This window comes from Coregonus clupeaformis, chromosome 29 (genome assembly GCF_020615455.1).
Source record: "Coregonus clupeaformis isolate EN_2021a chromosome 29, ASM2061545v1, whole genome shotgun sequence".
Lineage (NCBI taxonomy): Eukaryota > Metazoa > Chordata > Actinopteri > Salmoniformes > Salmonidae > Coregonus > Coregonus clupeaformis.
The window spans coordinates 30,182,067-30,205,966 of NC_059220.1; the positions used below are offsets into that span (position 1 = coordinate 30,182,067).

The 23,900-nt window shown below is 43.2% G+C and overlaps 1 protein-coding gene and 1 long non-coding RNA gene across 4 annotated transcripts in view; one reads left to right on the forward strand and one right to left on the reverse strand.

Moving 5' to 3' along the window:
* Positions 1 to 13,241: 13,241 nt before the first annotated feature.
* Positions 13,242 to 13,648, forward strand: LOC121544455. Its single transcript, XR_005996123.2, has 2 exons — positions 13,242 to 13,476; positions 13,568 to 13,648. It is a non-coding gene; the product is annotated as an uncharacterized LOC121544455 (long non-coding RNA).
* A 3,425-nt stretch (positions 13,649 to 17,073) lies between these two features.
* LOC121545019 (serine/threonine-protein kinase D3) overlaps positions 17,074 to 23,900 on the reverse strand; it is a 55,043-nt gene continuing 48,216 nt past the window's right edge. For all 3 annotated transcript variants that reach the window (XM_041855345.1, XM_041855343.1, XM_041855344.2), the window contains 8 exons: positions 22,537 to 22,592; positions 22,028 to 22,100; positions 21,749 to 21,855; positions 21,457 to 21,618; positions 20,452 to 20,550; positions 20,064 to 20,331; positions 19,538 to 19,623; positions 17,074 to 19,095 (listed from right to left, as the gene is read on the reverse strand). In XM_041855345.1, coding sequence (XP_041711279.1) covers positions 18,922 to 19,095; positions 19,538 to 19,623; positions 20,064 to 20,331; positions 20,452 to 20,550; positions 21,457 to 21,618; positions 21,749 to 21,855; positions 22,028 to 22,100; positions 22,537 to 22,592 — 1,025 coding nt within the window. In that variant the 3' untranslated portion in view covers positions 17,074 to 18,921. The remainder of the gene's footprint in view (positions 19,096 to 19,537; positions 19,624 to 20,063; positions 20,332 to 20,451; positions 20,551 to 21,456; positions 21,619 to 21,748; positions 21,856 to 22,027; positions 22,101 to 22,536; positions 22,593 to 23,900) is intronic.

Here is a 23,900-nt window from a genome sequence, read left to right on the forward strand (position 1 = left end):
CAGAGGTTTATCCGGGGCTTTAGCAAGGTCGCAGCTCCCATCACCTCTCTGTTGAAGGGTGGGCCGTCCCGGCTCCGCTGGTCTGCTGAGGCTGACAGGGCCTTCAGTAACTTGAGGGTTCTGTTCACCTCAGCCCCGGTAACGGCCCATCCCGATCCATCATTACCGTTCGTAGTGGAGGTGGATGCGTCCGAGGTAGGGATAGGCGCTGTCCTATCTCAACGCTCGGGCACACCACCCATGCTCCGCCCCTGTGCCTTCTTCTCCATGAAGCTCAGCCCGGCAGAGCAGAACTACGACGTTGGTGATCGGGAGCTGTTGGCTGTTGTCAGAGCCCTGACCATATGGAGGCACTGGCTCAAGGGGGTGAAACACCCTTTCCTTGTCTGGACGGACCACCGTAACCTGGAGTACATCTGGGCAGCGAGGAGGCTGAACCCTCGCAAGGCCAGGTGGGCCCTATTCTTCACCTGGTTTGATTTTACACTGTCTTACATCCTGGGTACGAAGAACGTGAAGGCAGACGCACTGTCACGGCTGTACGAAACAGAGGAGAGGCCAATAGACAACACCCCCATACTCCCGGCCTCCTGCATTGTGGCGACGGTAGTGTGGGCGATGGACGCGGACATAGAGCGGGCGTTACGCACAGAGCCATCTCCACCTCAGTGCCCAGCTGGGCTGCAGTACGTGCCATCTCTTGTTTGTGACTGTCTGTTCTATTGGGCACACACGTCCCCCTCCTCTGGTCACCCAGGTATCGGCCGTACAGTGCGCTGCCTGACCGGAAAGTACTGGTGGCCTACCTTGGCTAAGGATGTGAGGGTGTATGTCTCCTCCTGCTCGGTGTGCGCTCAGAGTAAGGCACCTAGGCACCTCCCAGCGGGTAAGTTACATCCCTTACCAGTTCCACAACGGCCATGGTCCCACTTGTGTGTTGGCGTTCTTACTGATCTTCCCCTCTCCCAGGGTAACACCTCCATCCTGGTCGTTGTAGATCACTTTTCAAAAGCCTGCCGCCTCCTTCCGTCTGGGGGTCTCGATCACCCCGAGTCTAATGGGCAGGTGGAATGGGTGAATCAAGATGTGGGTAGGTTCCTGCGGTCCTACTGCCAGGACCGGCCGGGGGAGTAGTCGGTGTTCTGGCCATGGGCCGAATATGCCCAGAACTCTCTCCGCCACTCCTCCACTAACCTATCACCATTTCAATGTGTTTTAGGTTATCAGCCGGTTCTGGCACCGTGGCATCAGAGCCAGACCGAAGCTCCTGTGGTGGATGACTGGTTTTGGCACGTGGAGGAGACGTGGAACGCTGGGGGGGACCTCCCGCACCTCAGACTCCTGGAGCGGACCAGCCACCACCGGCCTGAGGAGAGACACATGGAACGAGGGGTTAATACGATAATCTGGAGGGAGTAGTAACCTATAGGTAACCTTGTACTGTCATGGCTTCCTCCGAAGCTGCCTCCTCTCCTTGTTCGGGCAGGCTTCGGCATTCGTTGTCACCGGCCTTCTAGCCACTGCCACTCTCATCATTCCATTTGTTTTGTCTTGTTTATTACAAACAACCTGGTTCATATCCCCTCATCAGTACCTGTATAAGTGTTCCCTCTGCCCCCTTGTCTTTGTGTGTGATTATATATTGCGCCTGTTTTACGACCTGGAGTATTTGACGCATTGCTGCGTACCGCTGCATCTTCGGAATAAACACTTTTATTCTGTGATTTACCCTCCTGCGCCTGACTCCTACAAAATCACTCACCACACATTCAGTAATCTTGCTCGGATTTGTCATCCTAAGGGTCCCAGAGATAAAATGTAGCATAGTTTTGTTTGATAAAATCAATTTTTATATTCAAATGTAGGAACTGGGTTCAACAGTTTGAACCCCTGCTGTCTCTGGCTCCACATCCACCCCGCCCGGCCATCTAGATGTGTGAAAGTTAGTGTATAAGCTAATGATCCATCATGTATGACATTCCTGGGAGTGTGTAAACTTACATTTTGTATTACCATATCATTGTTGTATGTTCTCTATATTTATGTACTTGAAAATGTGTCAATTGACCAATTCAGCACATTTGGGCAGACTTTATACAAAATAGTCCAGTATTGCAATGCTTCACTGGATCAATCTGAAACTTTGCACACACACTGCTACCATCTAGTGGCCAAAATCTAAATTGCGCCTAAACTACAATATTATATTGTGGCCTTTCTCTTGCATTTCAAAGATGATGGAACAAGAAAAATAATAGAAAATGCATGTTTTTTTGTTTGTATTATCTTTTACCAGATCTAAAGTGTTATATTCTCCTACATTAATTTCAAATTTCCACAAAGTGTTTCCTTTCAAATAGTATCAAGTATATGCATATCCTTGCTTCAGGTCCTGAGCTACAGGCAGTTAGATTTGGGTATGTCATTTTAGGTGAAAATTTTAAAAAAGGGTCAGATCCTTAAGAGGTTAACCTGTCTCCTCCCCTTCATCTACACGGATTTGAAATGGATTTAACAGGTGGCATCATTAAGGGATCATAGCTTTCACCTGGATTCACCTGGTCAGTCTATGTCTTGGAAAGAGCAGGTGTTCCTAATGTTTTGTACACTCAGTGTATAATGTGTGGAGCATGGTTTGTGATGTTAGTTACTGAACCATTCTTATCTTTGTCCATGAGCCTCTATTTTTGCTAACATATTGTACAGTAGCTTGGACACATACATTTGCATATTGCTCCAGATCCCAGTATGTTATGTTAACCCATCTGAACAGATGTGTATTGGGCAAAATATTTAATATTGCCTAATTATCCATTGTTATTCATTAGCAGGTGAACTGCAGAGTCAATACACATTTAATCACAGATAGAAGGCAATAAAAAATTAGGCAAAGTAGTGCTATGCTAATTACCTTGTGTGATCCCATGGGAAGAACTGTGTCTAATATCACTCCAACCAGCCCTGATAATCTGTCAGATAATGTCATACACACTCACCTGCCATGTTCTAAGATCACAGGCAGCAATCAGGAGGGCTGATTGGAAGTGAATCCATCAGTTAATGGCCCATCTAATGGTAAACATTATCATGGGATTTCTCAAAAAGCCACTAACACCTGGTTTGACGCATAAATAGGGTATAGTTGCGTATCATATTATTTATCACATAAAGTGCAGACATTTTGATAGTCTGAAACATAAAAGCTTATTATAATCATCACAACGACTTGAGATCTTGAAATCCATTGAGCTGAATCTGAGAAGCATCAGGGCCTTTAGAAAACATTAACTCATGAGTTATACATCTGATGGCATTTGTCCATTTCCTTTTCCACCAGTCCCATATCTGCATCTGTCTTATCTGTATTCCAGGCTGATGGGTAATTTCAGGTTTGGGATGACCTCTGACACAGCCACGGCTGACCTGAGCCTGCCACCACAGATGCAGAGACTTACATTCTGCTCTTCACTAGATCCCACTGCCTCAGAGGCAGAAATACATTTCTACCACCACACCGGACTACCTCTGTTTATAAGTAACATGCGTGAGTTAACACAATAGAGTGAAATGAAAAGATGGTGCATCTGTGGAGAGCTGATATATGTTCAGGAGTCGTCCAGCATACTTCCTGTACTTTCCGATAGCAATCCATATATAGATGTGTAGATGGGTATTTTGTAGTGTTTACTGAGGAACATAGAGGGGGCCGACTAGGTAATGAAGAGGGCTCAAAGAGATCTCCCTACGTGTCACTCCAGGAGCCTGGCGGTAAAGCGTCCCTACCGGCCCAACAACATAAGTGTCCAATCTGTGTTTACTTACCCATGAACACCCTTGGCAGAGTCTTGGGGAGCCCGTAAATGTGGCCTTTTACAGGCCCTGACAGCTAACAGGCCATTGGCAAAGGAGGCCCAATGACACGGCCACTCAACAGATTAGCACCTCATCAGCCTCCTGCAGCTTGGAACAAATATGGCCCTGCCTCACATAAAACACAATGGGTCCGCCACCGCTAAACAGCCGCTCAGCAGGGGAGCCCCCCACAAAACTTCCTGCTCTGCCCTTTCTCCAGGCCACAGCTGTACCAGGGGCCCTTCCCTTCCCCACCCCAACACCAATTGGCAAGATGTGTGTATTTCAGGTGAGCAAATATTGCCACTTGCCTGAGAGTTCAATGGCCATCCCTTTCAGGGGTTGCGTATTGTGCCTGCTTGCAGGAGAGTATATGTGTGGCCCCACACGGCAGCCCTGCAAGGTCATGGGAAACCTTCAGCCACAGCTGGGCTCAGCAAATCAAACACTCCAATATACTTAATCTGCATTTACCACCATTGAGGAAATCCTTCCTCACTTTATTTCCCCTTTCCTGCAGTCATCACAAAAACATAATGGACATCAAACTTGTGTCATCCTCCACAGTCATAATACTGTAGCATATCAAGAAGTAAACCTGGACGTGCGTTCTTTTGCATTCCTTTGACTCCAATGGTCAGAGATTGCTTCTGGCATTGCATAGCGGAAACCTGACTTTAGTGACAAATCCCATGTTATGAATCCTAATTGATTATCTTTTCTCTAACATACATGCTACTTTATTAGCCTTTAGTGAAAATGGGCACACATGCTGCTACCATGACTGCTGTCATTAGACTGTGCTGCGGATAGGTAAACAGACAGAGGAATAGAAAGTTGATCTTGTCATTTTAAAAACACATTTGTCCCTAATACGCATACCCAAAGATGTAAATGCACTCAGTCGTTGCTTTTAATTCTCACCTGGGCCTTAATGTGAAAAATAAATAATGTAGGCCGAGATTGCATTAGAGATTGGAGACATAGACTTTCCCTGCTCCTGTTTGTCCTCCAGGAAGGACAGAATAAACAAACACATAGGGAATGTTCAAAGACTACATAACTACAACTTTGAAATAAGCATGGTAGCTATGTCCATTTATTTGTGGGTTTATACAATATGTCATAGAATCTTACTGTCAAGGGGTGCTAAAGGTGGGTGTGGTGCATGAATCAAGCGCAGGACGCAGAAGCTCAGTCCAAAAGACTTTAGTGCAATAATCACGTAGAAAATAAGCACAATAAGCCCGAAGGCGAAATCACGGCGCGCACACAGGCGTCAAACAAACAGCTCACTAACATGTGCGAAAACCCTCTCCAAAACACTGGAGGGAAGTACGTAGCTCCAACATGAAAACAGAAGAGCAATCACACACAAAGACAAACACAACCAACGAGAACTAAATAGGACACTAACGAGGACTAACAAGACACAGGTGTACAACATAAAGACAAAACCAAACGAACATGAAACATCGATCGGTGGCAGCTAGTACTCCGGGGACGACGACCGCCGAAGCCTGCCCGAACCAGGAGGAGGAGCAGCCTCGGCCGAAACCGTGACACTTACCAACTAAAAACATTTTTGTGCTATCAGATAATAATAATCCTTCATATGGTTAGGTGCTCTCTCGTTTCCTAGGCTATCTGGTAAGAGTGCCTTAGTATATTTTGGATGGTTTATAATATACTCTATATCCGACAAGTATTTGAGTCTTTTAACTTTCTTCACACTATGTCATTCTTGGACTGGCTAATCAGATGACGTGTGGCAGGATGGAAGGATGTTGAGAGCTACAACACAATCTATCCTGAGAGAAAGATTTCTGAATGTCAGCGGATTGCTACTGTAATCTTAAAGATATTTCTGATTAGCTTAGATAAAGACTAGGGCTATAACAAAGTGTATTGGGGCTCGTGGTGCTGTTTGATATAGTGTTGGGGCAGTTGTATCACCCAGAAGTCACTCAAGGCCTGTCCTGTCCTGAGAGGGTTCCTATGCCATCACACTGAAATTGAAGTGGCCCACAATGCAAACAAGATCTCTCCGCATCTCTCCCAAAGCCCAGACGAATTTTGTCTGTGAGGTGGTTTGCTGTTGTGTTGTTTGTTTGCTTGTTTGGTCTTATACCCATGGACACCCGGCATTGAGAAGGACATGGGAAGAAGACGAGAAGTGCAGTGAATCTCTTGAGCAAAGCTGGTCTAGTACAAATACAAGCACACATGAGGATGTCACGAAGACAGATGTCCATCTCCATGATCCTTTGTTACATGAAAAAATGAACAGAGTTTTGTCATTTGAAATGCTTACTTGCAAACCCTCCTCAACAATGCAGTAATACTAAGTCGTATAAAAGAAATACACACAAGAAAATAAAAAGATATTCACAAATGTGTTTGTGTAAGTGTGTAGACACAAAGGGTATGTGAAGAGTGCTGTGTAGGAAAAATATTCATTTCACTCATTTAATGTATCATAAAACATACGGGATAAGGAAATCATATATTCACAATATATCACTATTTATAAACTGGGTGGTTCGAGCCCTGAATGCTGATTGACTGACAGCTGTGGTATATCAGACCGTATACCATGGGTATGACAAAACATTTATTTTTACTGCTTGAATTACGTTGGTAACCAGTTTATAATAGCAGTAAGGCACCTCTGGGGTTTGTGGTATATGGCGAACATACCACGGCTAAGGGTTGTGTCCAGGCACTCCACGTTGCATCGTGCTTACAAACAGCCCTTAGCCATGGTATATTGGCTAAAAACCACACCTCCTCGGCCTTATTGCTTAATTATATTGTGTGCAATATAAGCTATCCTCACAGAGGCTTATTCATTTTCTTTTGTTAAAGATTAAATATATGCTAAAGATGAAAGACATAATAAAGGACATTGTAACCAGTGGTGTAGGAGCTGGAAAAAGAGCTGCCATGTCTATCAGCGCCATCTTCTTATTAAAGTAATTCAGTAAAATATACTTTGAGGACTTAAGTAGTTTTTGGGGGATATCTGTACTACTTTACTATTTATATTTTTGACAACTTATACTCCACTACATTCCTACAGTAATATGTACTTTTTACTCTCATACATTTTCCCTGACACCCAAAAGAACTCGTTACATTTCGAATGCTCAGGCAGGACATCAACATGGTTCAATTCACACACCTATCAATATAACGCATTGTCAACCCTTCTGCCTCTGATCTGGCAGACTCATTAAACACAAATATGGCGTTTGTAAATTGTGTCTGAGTTTTGGTGTGCTCTTGGCTGTCCATAAATACATTTTTAAAAACTAGAAAATCTTGCCATCTGGTTTGCTTAATATAAGGAATTTGATGTATAGCATTTACTTTGAACTTTTACTTAACTATGACAATTGAGTACTTTTTACATCACTGTACTTAAGTACATTTTAACCAGATACTTTTAGACTTTTACTCAAGTAGTATTTTACTAGGTGACTTTCACTTTTACTTGAGTCATTTTCTGTTAAGCTATCTATCTTTACTTTTACTCATGTATGACAATTGAGTACTTTTTCCATCACTGATTATAACCCAGTTCCACCACCTCAGTTTGAGAGACATCACAATCTTTATTGAACTAGAGCAATGCGTTGTTGGGATCGTTTCACCATCTACAGTATCCCGATTGAACCTGTGCTTCTCTGGGGCTACAGGCCCCTGACCTGACTATCCTCTTGTATAGAGCGACACCTGGTGGCAAGGCAATGATGGGGTCTAAGGATGTTGTTCAGCATGTGTCCAGAGGAGGGAACCATTATGCTTTATATAAGAAATTGATCACTTGAAAAAATGCTTACTCTCACGACCACTGGGGACTACATCTGGAGTTTATTACCTGAATTTATACAATATGTACATACAAACATGCCTGTATCTGGGCTCTCTCAAATATTTTAAATCGTTTTGATGGCAAGCCTTAGGCCTACATCATGAGTAACACTGGAATGGGTGTAAACCTTGCCTGGAGACCAGAGAGCGAGCCCAGTTGGTTTCAATACAATGTCATTGAATGGAACACTCCTGCCATATGGGTAGGCCTATAATAGGCTACTTCATTTTGGTAAGAAATAACTTACAGTATTTCTCTGTAGTACAGAGTGATATCGAGAACTTTCAATGCTACTTCATTCTCTTTATCCAGTAATGTTGTTTCAAGTGTGAGTTATGATCTTTTCTTTCCCTTCGAATAGTCCTGTGATCGATGACGTTTCTCACTGCTACCAATACAATCTATGGGAGAATCCCAATTGGTTTTGCTCAACTCCTATCGCCTCTCTCCTCCGTCCTCTCCTCGCCTGCTTTAGAAAAAGGTCAAAGGTACAGTAATCTAGGACTGGAGGCGAGGAGAGGAAACGTGGAAACAAATGCACTCTGTATGAAATGAGACTCTCTGGGCGCTTCCCTCTGCCCAGGCATTGCTGACCCATGCAAGATCTTACAACGCCTGGATAGGTATTTTACGTATCAGCTAACCACATCATGGTCGTGTTCCCCTGCTCAGACGTTGCATGCATCTACCAATGGTTGTGTGGTACATAATCGACTGTGCAAGTCGGGCACCAGATTGCTCAAACATATGATGTGGTTAGCTGATACTGACACAGGCTTTGAACCAGACGTTGAACCAACGTGGAATAGACGTTGAATTGACGTAAATTCACTCAGGCAATTTGCTACCTTTCCCTGTTTGTTTTAGGCAACGTCTCTTCCTGTCAAGTATGCTGAACTCTATTGTTATGTCTGATTATGTCTTATGTCATTTTCATGGATAACCACTACCTTGATCTTGGTGTGTGATCTAAAACTCGACCTACGTAACCTTTAATTGCTGTCTCCAGCCAAACTTTGGGGCTTCTCTACAGTGGAGATTGGAGATGACGCCCACAGGTAAACATGGAAAATGTCCCCTGCATCCCTTTGTCTGGTTCACAAATATGACCCTATTCCCTATATAGTGCACTACTTTTGACCAGGGCCCTGTCAAAGTATTGCACTATATAGGGAATAGGGTGCCATTTGGGAAATTAACTTTGTGTTTATCAATTATGACAGGTAGGGTGGCTTTCAGTTACTTTACCTAACATGTATGAATTTGCATTTTACAATCTAATATTAGCATTTCGCTACACCCACAATAACCAATAAAATTTGATTTGACTTGAAGAGTACATTTTCATTCTGTTTGTCCCCCCAGATGGAATGGAACCCTCTCACATGCAATATGAGAAAAATGATAACTTCTTCTGAGGGTATGAGTGGTGGCTGATGAGAGAAGCTAAGAACAGGAACACCAACATCACTCTGACGGAGCATCTTGCATTACACATGATCTCTTTGTGGCGCTTAGTGTTTAGTGGACTCTAATGTTGTATACTGTACAGAAGGTCAAAGAAATCTTACCTGAATGTTCCCTAGCTCAATTAGATTATAATAATAATATGCCATTTAGCAGACGCTTTTATCCAAAGCGACTTACAGTCATGCGTGCATACATGTTTTTTTTTGTGTGTGTATGGGTGGTCCCGGGGATCGAACCCACTACCTTGGCGTTACAAGCGCCGTGCTCTACGAGCTGAGCTACAGAGGACCACTGTGACAACACAGTTAGAAGTACATGTTTTGTATGTGGTACATCAGAATGATGTACAACTCAATCAAAATGTATTCTCTTAGCAGTCAAAGAAAATAAGTTATCCTGTTTTGACCCCTTAGGAAAAAGTTCAGAGGCCATAGCCAGGGGTTTCTCTACTGCTGTGTACCTCTAGGCTACCTTTGGAGAGTTGTGGGGAACATAGTTCCCAATGTCTATAAAATCTGTTAGCATTGTTGTGTCAGGGTGAATAGGGTCAGTGAGCCTCATGTTGCTGCCCACATCTTGAAGCGATTTCAGTGGAGCTGATAGCCAAAAGCTTTATCAAAGAGCTCCTCAGCCTGAGGAGAGGAGGGGGAGGCTCCGGCTACTGCTCACCAGTAGCTATTAGATGATTGAGTTACAATGAGCCTGGCATGATTGCAAACTCAGCCAACGATCTTGCTGATGAGCAACATTTTGGAGCCATCAGAGACATTTGAGACCTCAAGGCACTTGGTAAACTATGGATGGCTGGCTATTTTAACTTTGTGGTGAAGTGACTCTACTCTCAGAAGATCTACATTTTGCCTATTGCACAATGTAGCCCTCCTGGAAGATAGTTGATAGCTCCCCCCCGCCCCCATCTCATTACTCCCCTGTGATGGGCACTACACAGGCTACTTCTCTAAATGCTCTGTGGTTCAACAAATACATCCATGCTGAAAATGGGATATGACATCTGGTGCATTATAATGGAGTTGTTAACTCCTCCCTCACTCACACATACATGCTTGCACACACATATGCACACACATATACACACACACACACACACACACACACATTCTGTTTTATTCTACTGTATTCTACTCTAACCCCATGTTCACTTTAAATTGGGATGCAAATGATTGTGACATTTCATCTAACCATGCATTACACCACAGCATTGTTAAATATTCGATTCTGATTGGCTTGAAGTGCATTCTAGAGAGTGCATTATACATTTGGGTATGCTTTAATATATCAGTGTGACAGATTCACTTTACAGAGTGTGTCTCAGGTAAATGTACGGTCTTGCGCTTTTATCTGCCCAATGGAATCTTCACTCACGACTGGATAGGCCTTTTGCATACGCTTGTGTTAGGTAAGAATATGCGTCAAGCTATTGCCTAGGCTACCTTTACTATTAATATTTTAGCTCGGAATGATCAGTCAAAACAACCAACGTTTGCGATAAATCAAGTGACTTGAGTTGAACGAAATCTGAACTTTATTCCGACCTGGACAGATGGCCTCGCACCATAAGAATCGACTTTTACGCAGACACTGAATCATGCAATGCATTACGCATAATCGGCTATTTGGCTCATCCTGGCATATAGCCCTGGGTCTCAGTCCAAAATTAGCATTTGCCATTGGAATGCTCATTGGAATTAATTGACTGAACATTCCAAATTACCATGGCAATGATGCATCACAATATTAAGGATGTTTCTATGTGTCATCCAGGCCCAAGACATTAAAGTAGTCTGAAGGCTTGTGTATCAATCATTCCATTGCTGACCCAGATACAGTAGGATGCTCATCATATAAAGGATTGGCTTCATCTAGAATCATGGATACCTTTCCTGTATTTAGTCAGACACCAGATTATTTACTTACCTCAGAAGGTGTCCTGGGATTGCAATATCTGGAAGCACTGTCTCATGTAGAAACGTTAATGTTCTTTGTCTGAAATGTCTAACAAAATGTTGACTTGACTGTTTCATTCAGGCCAAAATAACAATGAGCAATATTTTCAGGGAGGCAAACGCATCACTTCTGATGGGTCTAATTATTGTATTACTTTATCTAAAAGTGAGACAGTAAACCATTATTTTCCCAGGGAAGAACCATCCCCCATATGGCCAATGGAATCACTCTATGGCCAATGGAATCACTCTATGGCCAATGGAATCACTCTATGGCCAATGGAAATAGATGTGTCCCCTGTGAATGACCAACAATGGAGCAAAGTTTGAATTACATTTGACTGTTAAATAGTCATATTGTGCTGAATGTTTTTGTTTGCTGAACAACAATATATCTTTGTCCTCTAACGTGGCTCACGTTCCTACAACAGTGAGCAAGACATGCCACCAGAGCTCACTGGAGCAGGGAGACCTCCCGTCATCCCCTCGTTGCCTAACAAAGTATGTTTTCTTGTCTAAATAACCCTAGTAACATCTTCTGCACAAAGGTAGATGATTGGTGTTAAGTGAGAAAGAATCCTAAAGATGGTCCAATGGGTATGGTATGAAGCCTCTCTCTTCATCTCAGCCTGTTGACCAACCTGATTTCCTCTAGGCTTGAGATTCAGGTCCTGCTGAAGGGTGTAAAGCAATCGATGAACCACATGCAGGGGCTGCTGAACACCATGCAGGGGCTGCTGAACACCATGCAGGGGCTGCTGAACACCATGCAGGGGCTGCTGAACACCATGCAGGGGCTGCTGAACACCATGCAGGGGCTGCTGAACACCATGCAGGAGCAGTTTATTGAGTTGCAGAGTGCCATATCTAAGGTATTGTCAGATGAGTCTCAGATACAGTAGATAAGTCTATGTAATCATGATGTTATGGTGATGGTGATGATAGAGATGGTGATTATAATAATGATGATAATAATGTATGTAAATTGTGTATTTATAGTATGATGTACACATACAAATGAGCATATATGTTTGGGATGGATCTATGTGTCCATGATGTTATAGATTGCAAGTGGTTGATTTTTCTGTATGTAATCTATACTTCACCTACAGATCATCCCAGTAGTCAACATTGCTGCATAGAGGGAGGCAATCTCAATATCCAACATTGCTGTACAAAGGCCAGTGTCCCTGCGCAGAGGAAGGGGATCTTCCCAAAGGCCAGCGTCCCTGCGCAGAGGGAGGGGATCTTCCCAAAGGCCAGCGACCCTGCACAGAGGGAGGGGATCTTCCCAAAGGCCAGTGTCCCTGCACAGAGGGAGGCAATCTCAATATCCAACATTGATGCACAGAGAGAGGTGATCCTCCCAACGGCCAGCGTGCCTGCGTACAGGGAGGGGATTTTCCCAAAGGCTAGGGTCCCTAGCCTGGGTACCAGTCTCTTTAGCTAATCCACTCCCTGTACTCCATGTCATGTGCCAATGTGTCATCTTTGGCAATGACAAGGAATGGCAAGGAGTGGAATGTTAGCTAAAGAGACTGGTACCCAGAATATAGCGTCCCTGAGCAGAGGGAGGAAATCCTCTGATCATCAGGCCTCATCCCTACACAGAGGGAGGTGATCCTCCCAACGGCCAGCGTCCCTGCACAGAGGGAGGGGATCCTCTCCACAGCCAGCGTCCCTGCACAGAGGGAGGGGATCCTCTCCACAGCCAGCGTCTCTGTGAAGAATGGAAACAATCCTCCACAACCACCTCCCATCATCCCCATGTTGGCACCACTGTGGAAATGGGATGGTGGAGTGTGTACTCCACCTGTGGATTTCAATTCCAAGAGAAGAGGTCATTTAAGCCTTATCTAATGAGTAAAGAAATTGCCATTGTGAGTGTGCAAATAAGTTTTGATAGACCAAATGCCTGCTACTCATGTGTGTATGGCTGTAATACTGAGTTGTCTACATAAAACAGGTTTTGCTCTAGAAGCCCTTTGACTGCCATGTAACAGAGTATCAGAGCAAGACGTTCCTACCTGTCAGCTAGGGATTGTTCTGTATGGTGACATGAGCAGAGTGGCCTGACTTCTCCCACTTATTACAGATGTCCGGCTTAGATATGTTGAGCATCCTGCTATGATGTCCATCACCAAGCCAGAACACTCCGAGGCCAACCCTCAGTGCCAGACTGGCAGCCGGCCGGTGGCTGAGCCCGAGACCCCTGCTGTTCACAAGAACAGTGGAAGCTGGCTCAGCTGGGTCTTTGGGAGTGGAAAAGTTCATAAGAAGGAGGTTCATCTACCCGAGGACAAAGACAGATCTGTAAGGAACCTATTATTTATATTTTATATAGAGACCATTGAGTGGATCACTTTTTTTTGTTGCTTCACATTGCTAATATCTTCTTCCTCAGATTGTCTGGGATCCAACTCTGCACAGATGGGTTGACAAAACTGAGCCCAAGGCTGAGGTATACACTTAAATTACATTCAATTTAAAGGCGTGAATAACCATTGTATTTCAACTGTGATAATGTTACTAACAATTTTGAAAACGTGGTGATGTGTTTTACAGAACAAGCTTGTACCATCACCGATGGGGATGAATGGATATACTGTATGGCATCCTTCCCAAAGGAGTGAATCCTTACTCCATTTTAGTTTTCTACATTTTAGTCATTTAGCAGACGCTCTTATCCAGAGCGACTTACAGTAGTGAGTGCATACATTTTCATACTGGTCCCCCGTGGGAATCGAACCCACATCCCTGGCATTGCAAGTGCCATGCTCTACCAACTAAGCTACACAGAACGCCATGAAAGTAAGTGAATATTGCTTTAGACTACATGAGCTTTAACTCCAAGAGGTTTAACTCCAAGTGTCAGCCAATCATAGCTTTCCCTGGTGATCTCCTGCTAACACCTTTCCCACTACCAGCAGGTCTATGGGGCAGCAGATACCCTACAATGCATTACACTGATGGGACCAACTCAAAGCCTCCAAGCCAGGGGCCTGGACCACTCCCTCGACAGCTCTCTGGCCTGCTCCCTCCCTCACACTTTGACCTCATGGCACCAATGGTTGTGCTGCCTTACACTACTACCCTACTGAGGTATGATTCTGGAAAATCCTTCCAAAATGAATCCACTCATTAACTGAGCTTTTACTTTAAAGGTCCAATGCGGCCGTTTTTTTATCTCAATATCAAATCTTTTCTGGGTAAGATGTAAGTACCATACTGTGATTGTTTTCAATTAACCTCTTAAGGTTCGGACCCTTTTTTTTTCAATTTTCGCCTAAAATGACATACCCAAATCTAACTGCCTGTAGCTCAGGACCTGAAGCAAGGATATGCATATTCTTGATACCATTTGAAAGGAAACACTTCGAAGTTTGTGGAAATATGAAATTAATGTAGGAGAATATAGCACATTAGATCTGGTAAAAGATAATACAAACAAAAAAGTTTATTTTTTTCCCATCATCTTTGAAATGCAAGAGAAAGGCCACAATATAATATTGCAGTTTAGGCGCAATTTAGATTTTGGCCACTAGATGGCAGCAGTGAGTGTGCACATTTTCAGATTTATCCAGTGAAGCATTGCAATACTGGACTATTTTGTATCAAGTCTGCCCAAATGTGCTGAATTGTTCAATTGATACATTTTTAAGTACATAACTATAGAGAACATAAAAAAACGATATGGTAATACAAAATGTAAGTTTACACACTCCCAGAAATGTCATACATGATGGATCATTAGCTTATACACTGACTTTCACACATCTAAATGGCCGGGCGGGGTGGGTGTGGAGCCAGAGACAGCAGGGGTTCAAACTGTAGAACCCAGTTCCTACATTTGAATATAAAAATGGATTTTATCAAACTATACTACATTTTATCTCTGGGACCCTTGCGATGACAAAGAGCAAGATTACTGAATGTAAGTACATTATTTACCTTCAGATGTGAATGTATCAAACCAGTTGTTGTGATAAGTATTTTGTTGTTGTGCACTCTCCTCAAACAATAGCATGGTATTATTTCACTGTAATAGCTACTGTAAATTGGACAGTGCAGTTAGATTAACAAGAATTTAAGCTTTCTGCCCATATAAGACATGTCTATGTCCTGGAAAGTTTGCTGTTACTTACAACAGTCATGCTAATCACATTAGTGCACGTTAGCTCAACTGTCCCGTATACAGGACACCGATCCCGTAGAGGTTAAAATGGTCAAAAATAGAAAAAAAAGAGCTTCTTGGCAAAGAGCAATTTGTCAAGCAATAATTTTACTAGGACTGTCTGGAAGTGCTCTGAGTAGAGAGGGGAAAACTAGTTGTTATTGGTAGAGAGGTGTGGAACTCTCTTTCTTATTGGTCTATTAACTAATTTACAGCCTCAAATCTCCATCCCACCTAACAGGCTGACATTTAAGGTGGTCTTTTCAAACAGCTCTTACACTAAAAGGGCATTATCATCATTTTCACAATTTCACAGTATTATTCCATCCTCATAGTGTGGAAAAATATATAAAACACAGGAAAATCACATTTATGACGAAACTGGGCCTTTAACATAGCATATGGCTGAAGCAACAGTGATGTTAACTCTTTTGTCCCACAAGCCATTTGACCAGAGTGGATTCCTTTAAATTCATAAAATTGCAAATAATATTTTTTGGGGGTGAAGCCAAAATTATTTCTTAGTTAGTCATTTAGCAGATGCTCTTAAAAACTCAAGCATATCCCCCGATCTGTTATTTCAAGCCCATTGATAATTAAATTCATAATCTGTAGCTCCAACTATGCCTTAATCCCAAATGAATGGGGAAAATAGCACCATCTAATTTCATCATTGATATTGCCTTTGCATTCTTTTGAGGTTGTGGCATATAGCTGGATGATCTACACAACATATGGCAAGAGCCATGAAAGTATTTACTATCAAAAGACTGCTGTTATAGTTAGTTCACCCAGAATCATATCCATAGTCACAGGAGGTTGGTTGGGGAGAACAGGCTCATGTTAATGACTGGAGAGGAATAGGTGGAATGGTATCAAATACATCAAACACAAGGTTTCCAGGTGTTTGATGGCATTCCATTTGCGCCGTTCCGGCCATTATTATGAACCGTTCTCCCCTCAGCAGCCTCCTGTGTCCATAGTACAAGATACAGTACATCTTTCTTGAGAAATATAACAGAAATGTAACAAAAATAACATCATTTTCTGAGCTATGTATATTACATCTCTTGGCAATTTGTAAACACTTTACTGGTCAAACACATTAGCAGTTATCAGGTACAATGGATTTCTTAAAGACATTTATATAAACTGTCCTACTACTGTAAAGCAGGGATCCACAGAATGAGTTAAACCTTAATTCAACAAGAAACATATCAGCCATCAGTCACTAGCTACATGAACATGAGCTACACCTTTCAAATGGAACTGAGCTACACCTTTAAACTGAGCTACACCTTTAAACTGGAACTGAGCTACACCTTTAAACTGGAACTGAGCTACACCTTTAAATTGGAACTGAGCTACACCTTTAAACTGAGCTACACCTTTAAACTGGAACTGAGCTACACCTTTAAACTGGAACTGAGCTACACCTTTAAACTGAGCAACACCTTTAAACTGGAACTGAGCTACATCTTTAAACTGAGCTACACCTTTTAAAATGGAACTGATATGCACTCTTTTGGAAGGCGAGGTTGATGGTGGGTCTTCTTGGGTGTGTGATGCCAGCAAGGCTGCATATCTGGAACCCTGCTTGCACAAGTTTGCTATAGCTTATGGCAGTTGAGGTCAAAGTGATTAAATCATGCTGTAAAGTCAAACTGAGAATATGGATTTGAGTGTTAGACAAATCTAGTTTTATGACACACAGAAACTGAGACTCAATAGGCATGTAAAGAAGTAGAGTTTTTATTAAATTTGTATGTACTAAAATATACAAAACACTGACACCTGCCAATCCAGCGGCAACACGAACAGGAGAATGGGAACAGACCTCCATTCTCCCAAAATAACGTTGTTAGGGCCTGAACCAGGACCTATGGTCCCAGTTAAAAGCCCATTCCAACACCGTAGGCTTTAGCCAAATGTTCGTCTAGGGACTGTTTGAAATGGGCACAGGCATTGAAATGTAGTTAATGGTCATCATAACCGAATGTTGGGTGAAACACCCTTTGGTAACCTTGGAGGACACATACAGTACTCAAAAGCAGTACAGGAATGTTCATTGAGACACGAACAGCACACTGCACTTTACATTTCCAGAAGTAAGGGTGCTTTAACTGTGCTATTCAAGATCAACTCCATGAAAAAGTAAAGAAAGGAAACATCTTGAACATTTTGTAGAAAAACACAGTAAAAAGATGTTCAGTATAGGCTATTCTTTCCATACACTGTCAGACACTCACCAAAGAGTAAAATGTGTTTCTCATCTCTCCGTTTGCTTCACAAATTCAAATGAAAAGATATACCTTGAACCCATGCTTGGTATAAGCCTTCATCATGCCAATATGGAGCCCGTGTAATGAAGGCTTGGTCCCATGATAAGCTCCTGTAGTGAGATAATTTCCCAGTCCCTCCTGTTCACCTGGTGTAGGCTGATACAGGGACCTGGAATGTTGTTGGTATAACCAAGCCTCTTTCACATAGATAGCTACTGTAATACCTTGAGGGGTGGTGGTCCCATCACCAGGTTTGGCTCAAATCCTGCTTGGAATGTACAATAGTCAAGCCACTTTCTAGTAGAAAGCAGAAGTAGAATGAGCCACAATGATAAGACAGCCATTAGAAAAACCAATTAGGTATTGGTCATGAGAAGATAGGAAAATTGAAGATTAATAATATCAATGAGCTGAATGCAGTCTTTGGTCCCTCCGCCTTTTGATTTACTTGCTTACTGTATATGACAGGTGCTCTACTAATTGCTTTGTATTGCAGCCCTTTTCACAAACTCTATGCTACTCACCTAGGCATTACTGTATCAAGCTCTTACCACAAACTTTAAGCTGTGATGCAGTCAACACTTTCTGTCATTCGGTAGTTTTCTCCATGGAACCTGATGTAGCAGCTTTAACTTTTCACCTTCAAATTGATAGGGTTGATGGTAGTATAGTGCAAAAATTAGTAAAGTACAACATCTACATACTAATGATAGTTCCAGTTTCATACCGTCAAAGGACATGGTTTCAAAACAGTCTTGGAATAAGCACAAAGTTGTGTTTGCAAATACCTACGCATTCCAATCTTTCTGTGGATCCAAATCCCTTGTGAAAAGTGCCCTTTAAGCTCACTCTACTCTATAAGTCCTTCACAGGTAGAATGGCATACCATTACTCACACCTAATGTTGAGGAAATTCTATCCCTTCAACTTTAATTGTCCTTTGGTTTGTAATAATGATGTATTTCCCTAAAGGACCAATGAAGTTGAGCTGGAATGATTCTACAAGATAAGAAAAAAGAAGAAAAAAAACAATAAATGTCTTTCTCCCAATGTTTTTGGTTAAACTGCTGTGTCATAAAGAAACAGGGGCCTCCACCACGCCACCTGTCTGCGCCCTGTGGCAGTAAGTCTAACCACCAAGTCTTGGGTCAGAATCCCCTGTCACACAGTCCCTGCACAGGGGTGTCTGACCTTTTCCCAACCAGTTTTAGAGGGAATGCTTCCAAAGGTCAATAACCTGCAGAGGTTCCTGACGTTTTCCTCTTGGCCACACCTGTAACCTGTAAAGTGGCCTCCTGGCCACTAGGGGCCCTCCTCCATATCGTCCAGGTTGGGCGCCATGATGAAGTGTTTAGGGTGGACCAGGCTGTGCTCATCTGCATGCTCCTCCCAGCGCACGTCGTCACTCTCGTGGGTGATATAACGCTCGCCACGTCGTGTCTCAAACTCCCTGAGGTCCAGCCACGTCTGGTAGTCCTGAGAGAGAGAGAGAGAGAGAGAGAGAGAGAGAGAGAGAGAGAGAGAGAGAGAGAGAGAGAGAGAGAGAGAGAGAGAGAGAGAGAGAGAGAGAGAGAGAGAGAGAGAGAGAGAGAGAGAGAGAGAGAGAGAGAGAGAGAGAGAGAGAGAGAGAGAGAGAGAGCGAGAGCGAGAGAGAGAGAAAGAGAGAGGAAGAGATGAGAGAGAGAGAGAGGGAGAGAGAGAGAGAGAGAGAGAGGAGAGAGAGGGAGAGGAGAGGGAGAGGAGAGGGAGAGGAGAGGAGAGGAGAGGAGAGGAGAGGAGAGGAGAGGAGAGGAGAGGAGTTACAGCAGAGATCCAATACAATGTCTGCCTTGTTCTAGGTCACATCATGAAACGTGTGTGAATGTTTTGTTAGATGTGCCTGTGCACTGCTTACAGTATAATTAGGCTATTATAATACCTGTAGCCAAGGATGGCTGAGGGACTTGTCCACACTGTACCGCTTCCTCATCTTCACTTGTAGGAGGTTGTTAATGAGATCTGTAGCTGTGAGATGAATAGAGACTTAATGTTAGTCTCAAAGTGAGAGGTAGACATGAAACATCAGTGCTGTCTTTCTACCCACACGTCTGGATCTACCAGCGTGGTTTTCAGATCCTGTGGCTCTTTGACTTTTCTGTTGTGTGTGGTTTACATGAATCACTGACAACTCTCCCCAGCTGCCCCATCTAAATATCCCCCACATACGCCTACACTACTATATATGAAAAATCATAGTGCAACTTGGTATACAAGTGATAACTAAGACAAACTAACTTCCAGTTGCTTCAAATGACTGCTTGTTATATCACACTTTTGGTCTACTTCCTCAGCTGTATGACTGGACTCATTAGTTACGTTACACACTTTACAGAGATGTGTGTCCTCACTTATCTTACTTAGCATTCATGCATTGAAATATTATTCAAACGGGGCTTCCTTCCTACCTTCTGCAGAGATCTCCTTCCATGGCTGGGGTGGGTACATGAAGGCAGCGTTCTGGATCTGGTCGTTAATGTCCTCGTCCTCGTTGAAGGGGAATGTCCCGCTGAGGCTGACGTAAACGATGACCCCCACAGACCACATGTCCAGGGAGCGGTTGTAGCCCTTACTACGCAGCACCTCTGGGGCCAGGTAGGCTGGGGTACCCACCACCGAACGCCTGAACGACTTCTCACCGATGATACGGGCAAAGCCAAAGTCACACAGTTTAACCTGCCAGGATACACAAACACACACGAGAATGCTACATTGTCTCCTCCATTCACATACAACCAATATTTTGCTAGAAAGATAGCAAACTTGTCTGACAGGTGAGAGGTTGCTGGTTGTTACCTGTGGGAAGGGCTCTGCTAAGGCCAGCAGCACGTTCTCAGGCTTCAGGTCACAGTGGACGATGTTCTTGAAATGCAGATGTCTCAAAGCCACCAGGATCTGTTACAGAACATAGCCCAACGCCCATGGGTTAGCGAGATCAGACCACATAATACCACATAATGATCTTCTCATATAACAGAATGGATTCACTCATAAAATAAAATGTAATGGATAATGAGAGCTGCATAAGTATTTTAGTAGTTCACTAAGCTATTTCTAGGATGGTCACTTTCTTAGTTTCTATATGGACACATGATCTCATCACATTTACATTTACATTTAAGTCATTTAGCAGACGCTCTTATCCAGAGCGACTTACAGTTAGTGCATACATTATTTATTTTTCATACCCCCTGTGGGAATCGAACCCACAACCCTGGCGTTGCAAACGCCATGCTCTATCAACTGAGCTACATCACTGTCTCATCTCTGCTGTAGTGTAAGCATCAACTGTAGCTGCTACCGCCGCACGCATGTTTAGCTGTGGTCCTCTAGCAACTCCATGCTGCTGCCTGACTCCTGACTTTGACAAAGTACTGATAAACCACATCAGAGCCGGGCCTGCTGCTGTTCATTTTCATGTGCAGCTCCATGCCTCATGAACCCGCTTCTGTTTGGGCCCCGAGGCCCCTCTCTTCTAATCAGCCCACAGACCAGAGACTAGGCAGCAGAGCAGAGCAGCGCACCACTACGGCACCGCAGGCTGTAATCCACCAGGAGGGACACGGCCATGATGCCATCCAGACCAGCATGTCCCGTAAACAATCCCCCCGTATCCACACACCACAAGAGTAAACAGGCCCAGGGCTGAGTCTATTACAGCTAATATAGATTACCACACCACAAGAGAGAGGGGGAGGAAGGAAGAGAGAAAGTGGGTGAAAGATGAGGAAGGACAGAGAGATAGAGGGGAGGGAAGTTAGAGAGAAGTAGAGAGGGCAAGAATGAGAGATAAAGACAGACCTGTGTGACCAGGAACTTGGTGATCCGTTCTGGGAGCTTGCTCTTCTCACTGGACAGGATCATCTCCAGCATGTCTCCATGGAGCTTCTCCATGACAACAAACACCCTCTCAGGCGTCTCGAACATACACTCCAGGTTGACGATGCCAGGATGGTGAAGGTTCTAAACGAGGGAACAAACCTTTAGCTTCAACACGCCATACTGTACCACGTTACAGTTTCACTGTTTGAAACTCAGCAAGAATGACTACTGTATACATCTGACTGGTACAGCATGAGGTTCTATGTGTTACCTGGAGAATGGCCACTTCATTCCTCAGTTGGCTCTCCTGCTTGGTAGGAAACCTCATCTTGTCAATCACCTTGATGGCCACATCTCTTCCAGTCTTTCTGTGTTTCCCTGCCAACAGAATTAAAGAATGTGTCAATATGTACATATACTGTATACTGTATAGTATCATAAAGATAGACGTGAGTAACTGGCATAAAGTGGGTGTGTGTTTTGGTTTGGGTTGAGAGAATACAATATGTTTAGTTGCAATACATCAAAAAATTGACATCCAGGCACACACCTCCATACACAATCCCAAACTGTCCAGATCCTAGCACCTCATCAGAGAAGATCTGGTATACAGAGCTGATATCCTACAGAGAGGGAAACACTTCCGTATTACTGTAGTTTATTATCTTAAAGGGTATTACTAGTGCTAATATACATTAAACTGTGGATTTATACTGCTATAAGTTGGTTAGATGCTGTTGTATTGGGATGGTCATTGATATGACAAATGGGTCACTTTCACCCAATGCAGAAGTACAGTACGTATGAAAATCCCCCTTTCCCATAAGTGTATCAGTGACTTCCTTACTTTGTTTTTAAATATATAGATATTGTTTTTACAATGGACATGCAATGTTTAATGGTCCATGAAGAATGCATATGTAGCAGAAAAAAATGGATGACCACACACACACACACACACACACACACACACACACACACACACACACACACACACACACACACACAAACACAGCTGAGAAATTGTGCAAGATTGTCTGAAAAAGTGACCACACTCACCACATTCTCCTGTATCTGGCAGTTGGACACAGATATGCTGATAGACAACTCTTGTTCTAGAGGGGAAAACCAATGCAGTGTCCACTTTAAACAACTGTACATTACAAACGCATAAAGGACCCAATGTATCCCTAACTAATCATAAACAGAGATGCATTTCTCACTTTCTTTCATGTCCTTCAAGCCTATCGCAGCTGGTTGGACTACACACAGCACACACAGTAATGTAGCATTTCATTGCACAATTATGACCCTGTATAATTGATTAGGGAAGATTTGTTTTATTGAATAGTTAGGGTTATGGGTGCCTCCTGAGGCCAATATTCAGTTCCCAAGTCATGTTTAGCCAAACAATAAAACATAATTGTATAATCAAATAATATAGTCTCAGCTTTCATCTTCTCTATGGACAACAAAGTCTGCCCACCTGTACTCACTCATTGGCTAAGAACCATATTGTAGGACTATAGGGCACAAGCCCTTGTTGTCATTTCAGAGTGGTTGGATATTGAGGGGTAGTGAGGTGGTGGGTCTCATCTGTTTAGCATTGCCACCCTCACCATCTGCTTTACACTAGGAGTCACAGCCAGACAAATGGCCTCCAGGGGCATATATGGGCTGGCAGGCAATGGCGCTCATTTAATCTCATATCCAATCTAACACAAATGATGAATAAACATTCTAACCTGCCATGGTGATGGTGGGCACTGAACCAGAAGTGTGTTTATTTCATAACCGAAAGGGAAACAAAGACCACTAGTCTGATTCGGCCATCTTCATTATTAGAATGTGCATTACTGTACTGGATGAGATGGAAGAGGAACACACACAGATAATCCCCTGAATCTACGTCAGGTGTAATGTGTTGTGCCCACAGGTGAGCGACCGGTTGAATGTGTAACATTTTTTAAATAATTGTATTTGATACAGTGAGGGAAAAAAGTATTTGATCCCCTGCTGACTTTGTACGTTTGCCCACTGACAAAGAAATGATCAGTCTATAATTTTAATGGTAGGTTTATTTGAACAGTGAGAGACAGAATAACAAAAAAAAAATCCTGAAAAACGCATGTCAAAAATGTTATAAATTGATTTGCATTTTAATGAGGGAAATAAGTATTTGACCCCTCTGCAAAACATGACTTAGTACTTGGTTGCAAAACCCTTTTTGGCAATCACAGAGGTCAGACGTTTCTTGTAGTTGGCCACCAGGTTTGCACACATCTCAGGAGGGATTTTGTCCCACTCCTCTTGCAGATCTTCTCAAGTCATTAAGGTTTCGAGGCTGACGTCCTGGCAACTCGAACCTTCAGCTCCCTCCACAGATTTTCTATGGGATTAAGGTCTGGAGACTGGCTAGGCCA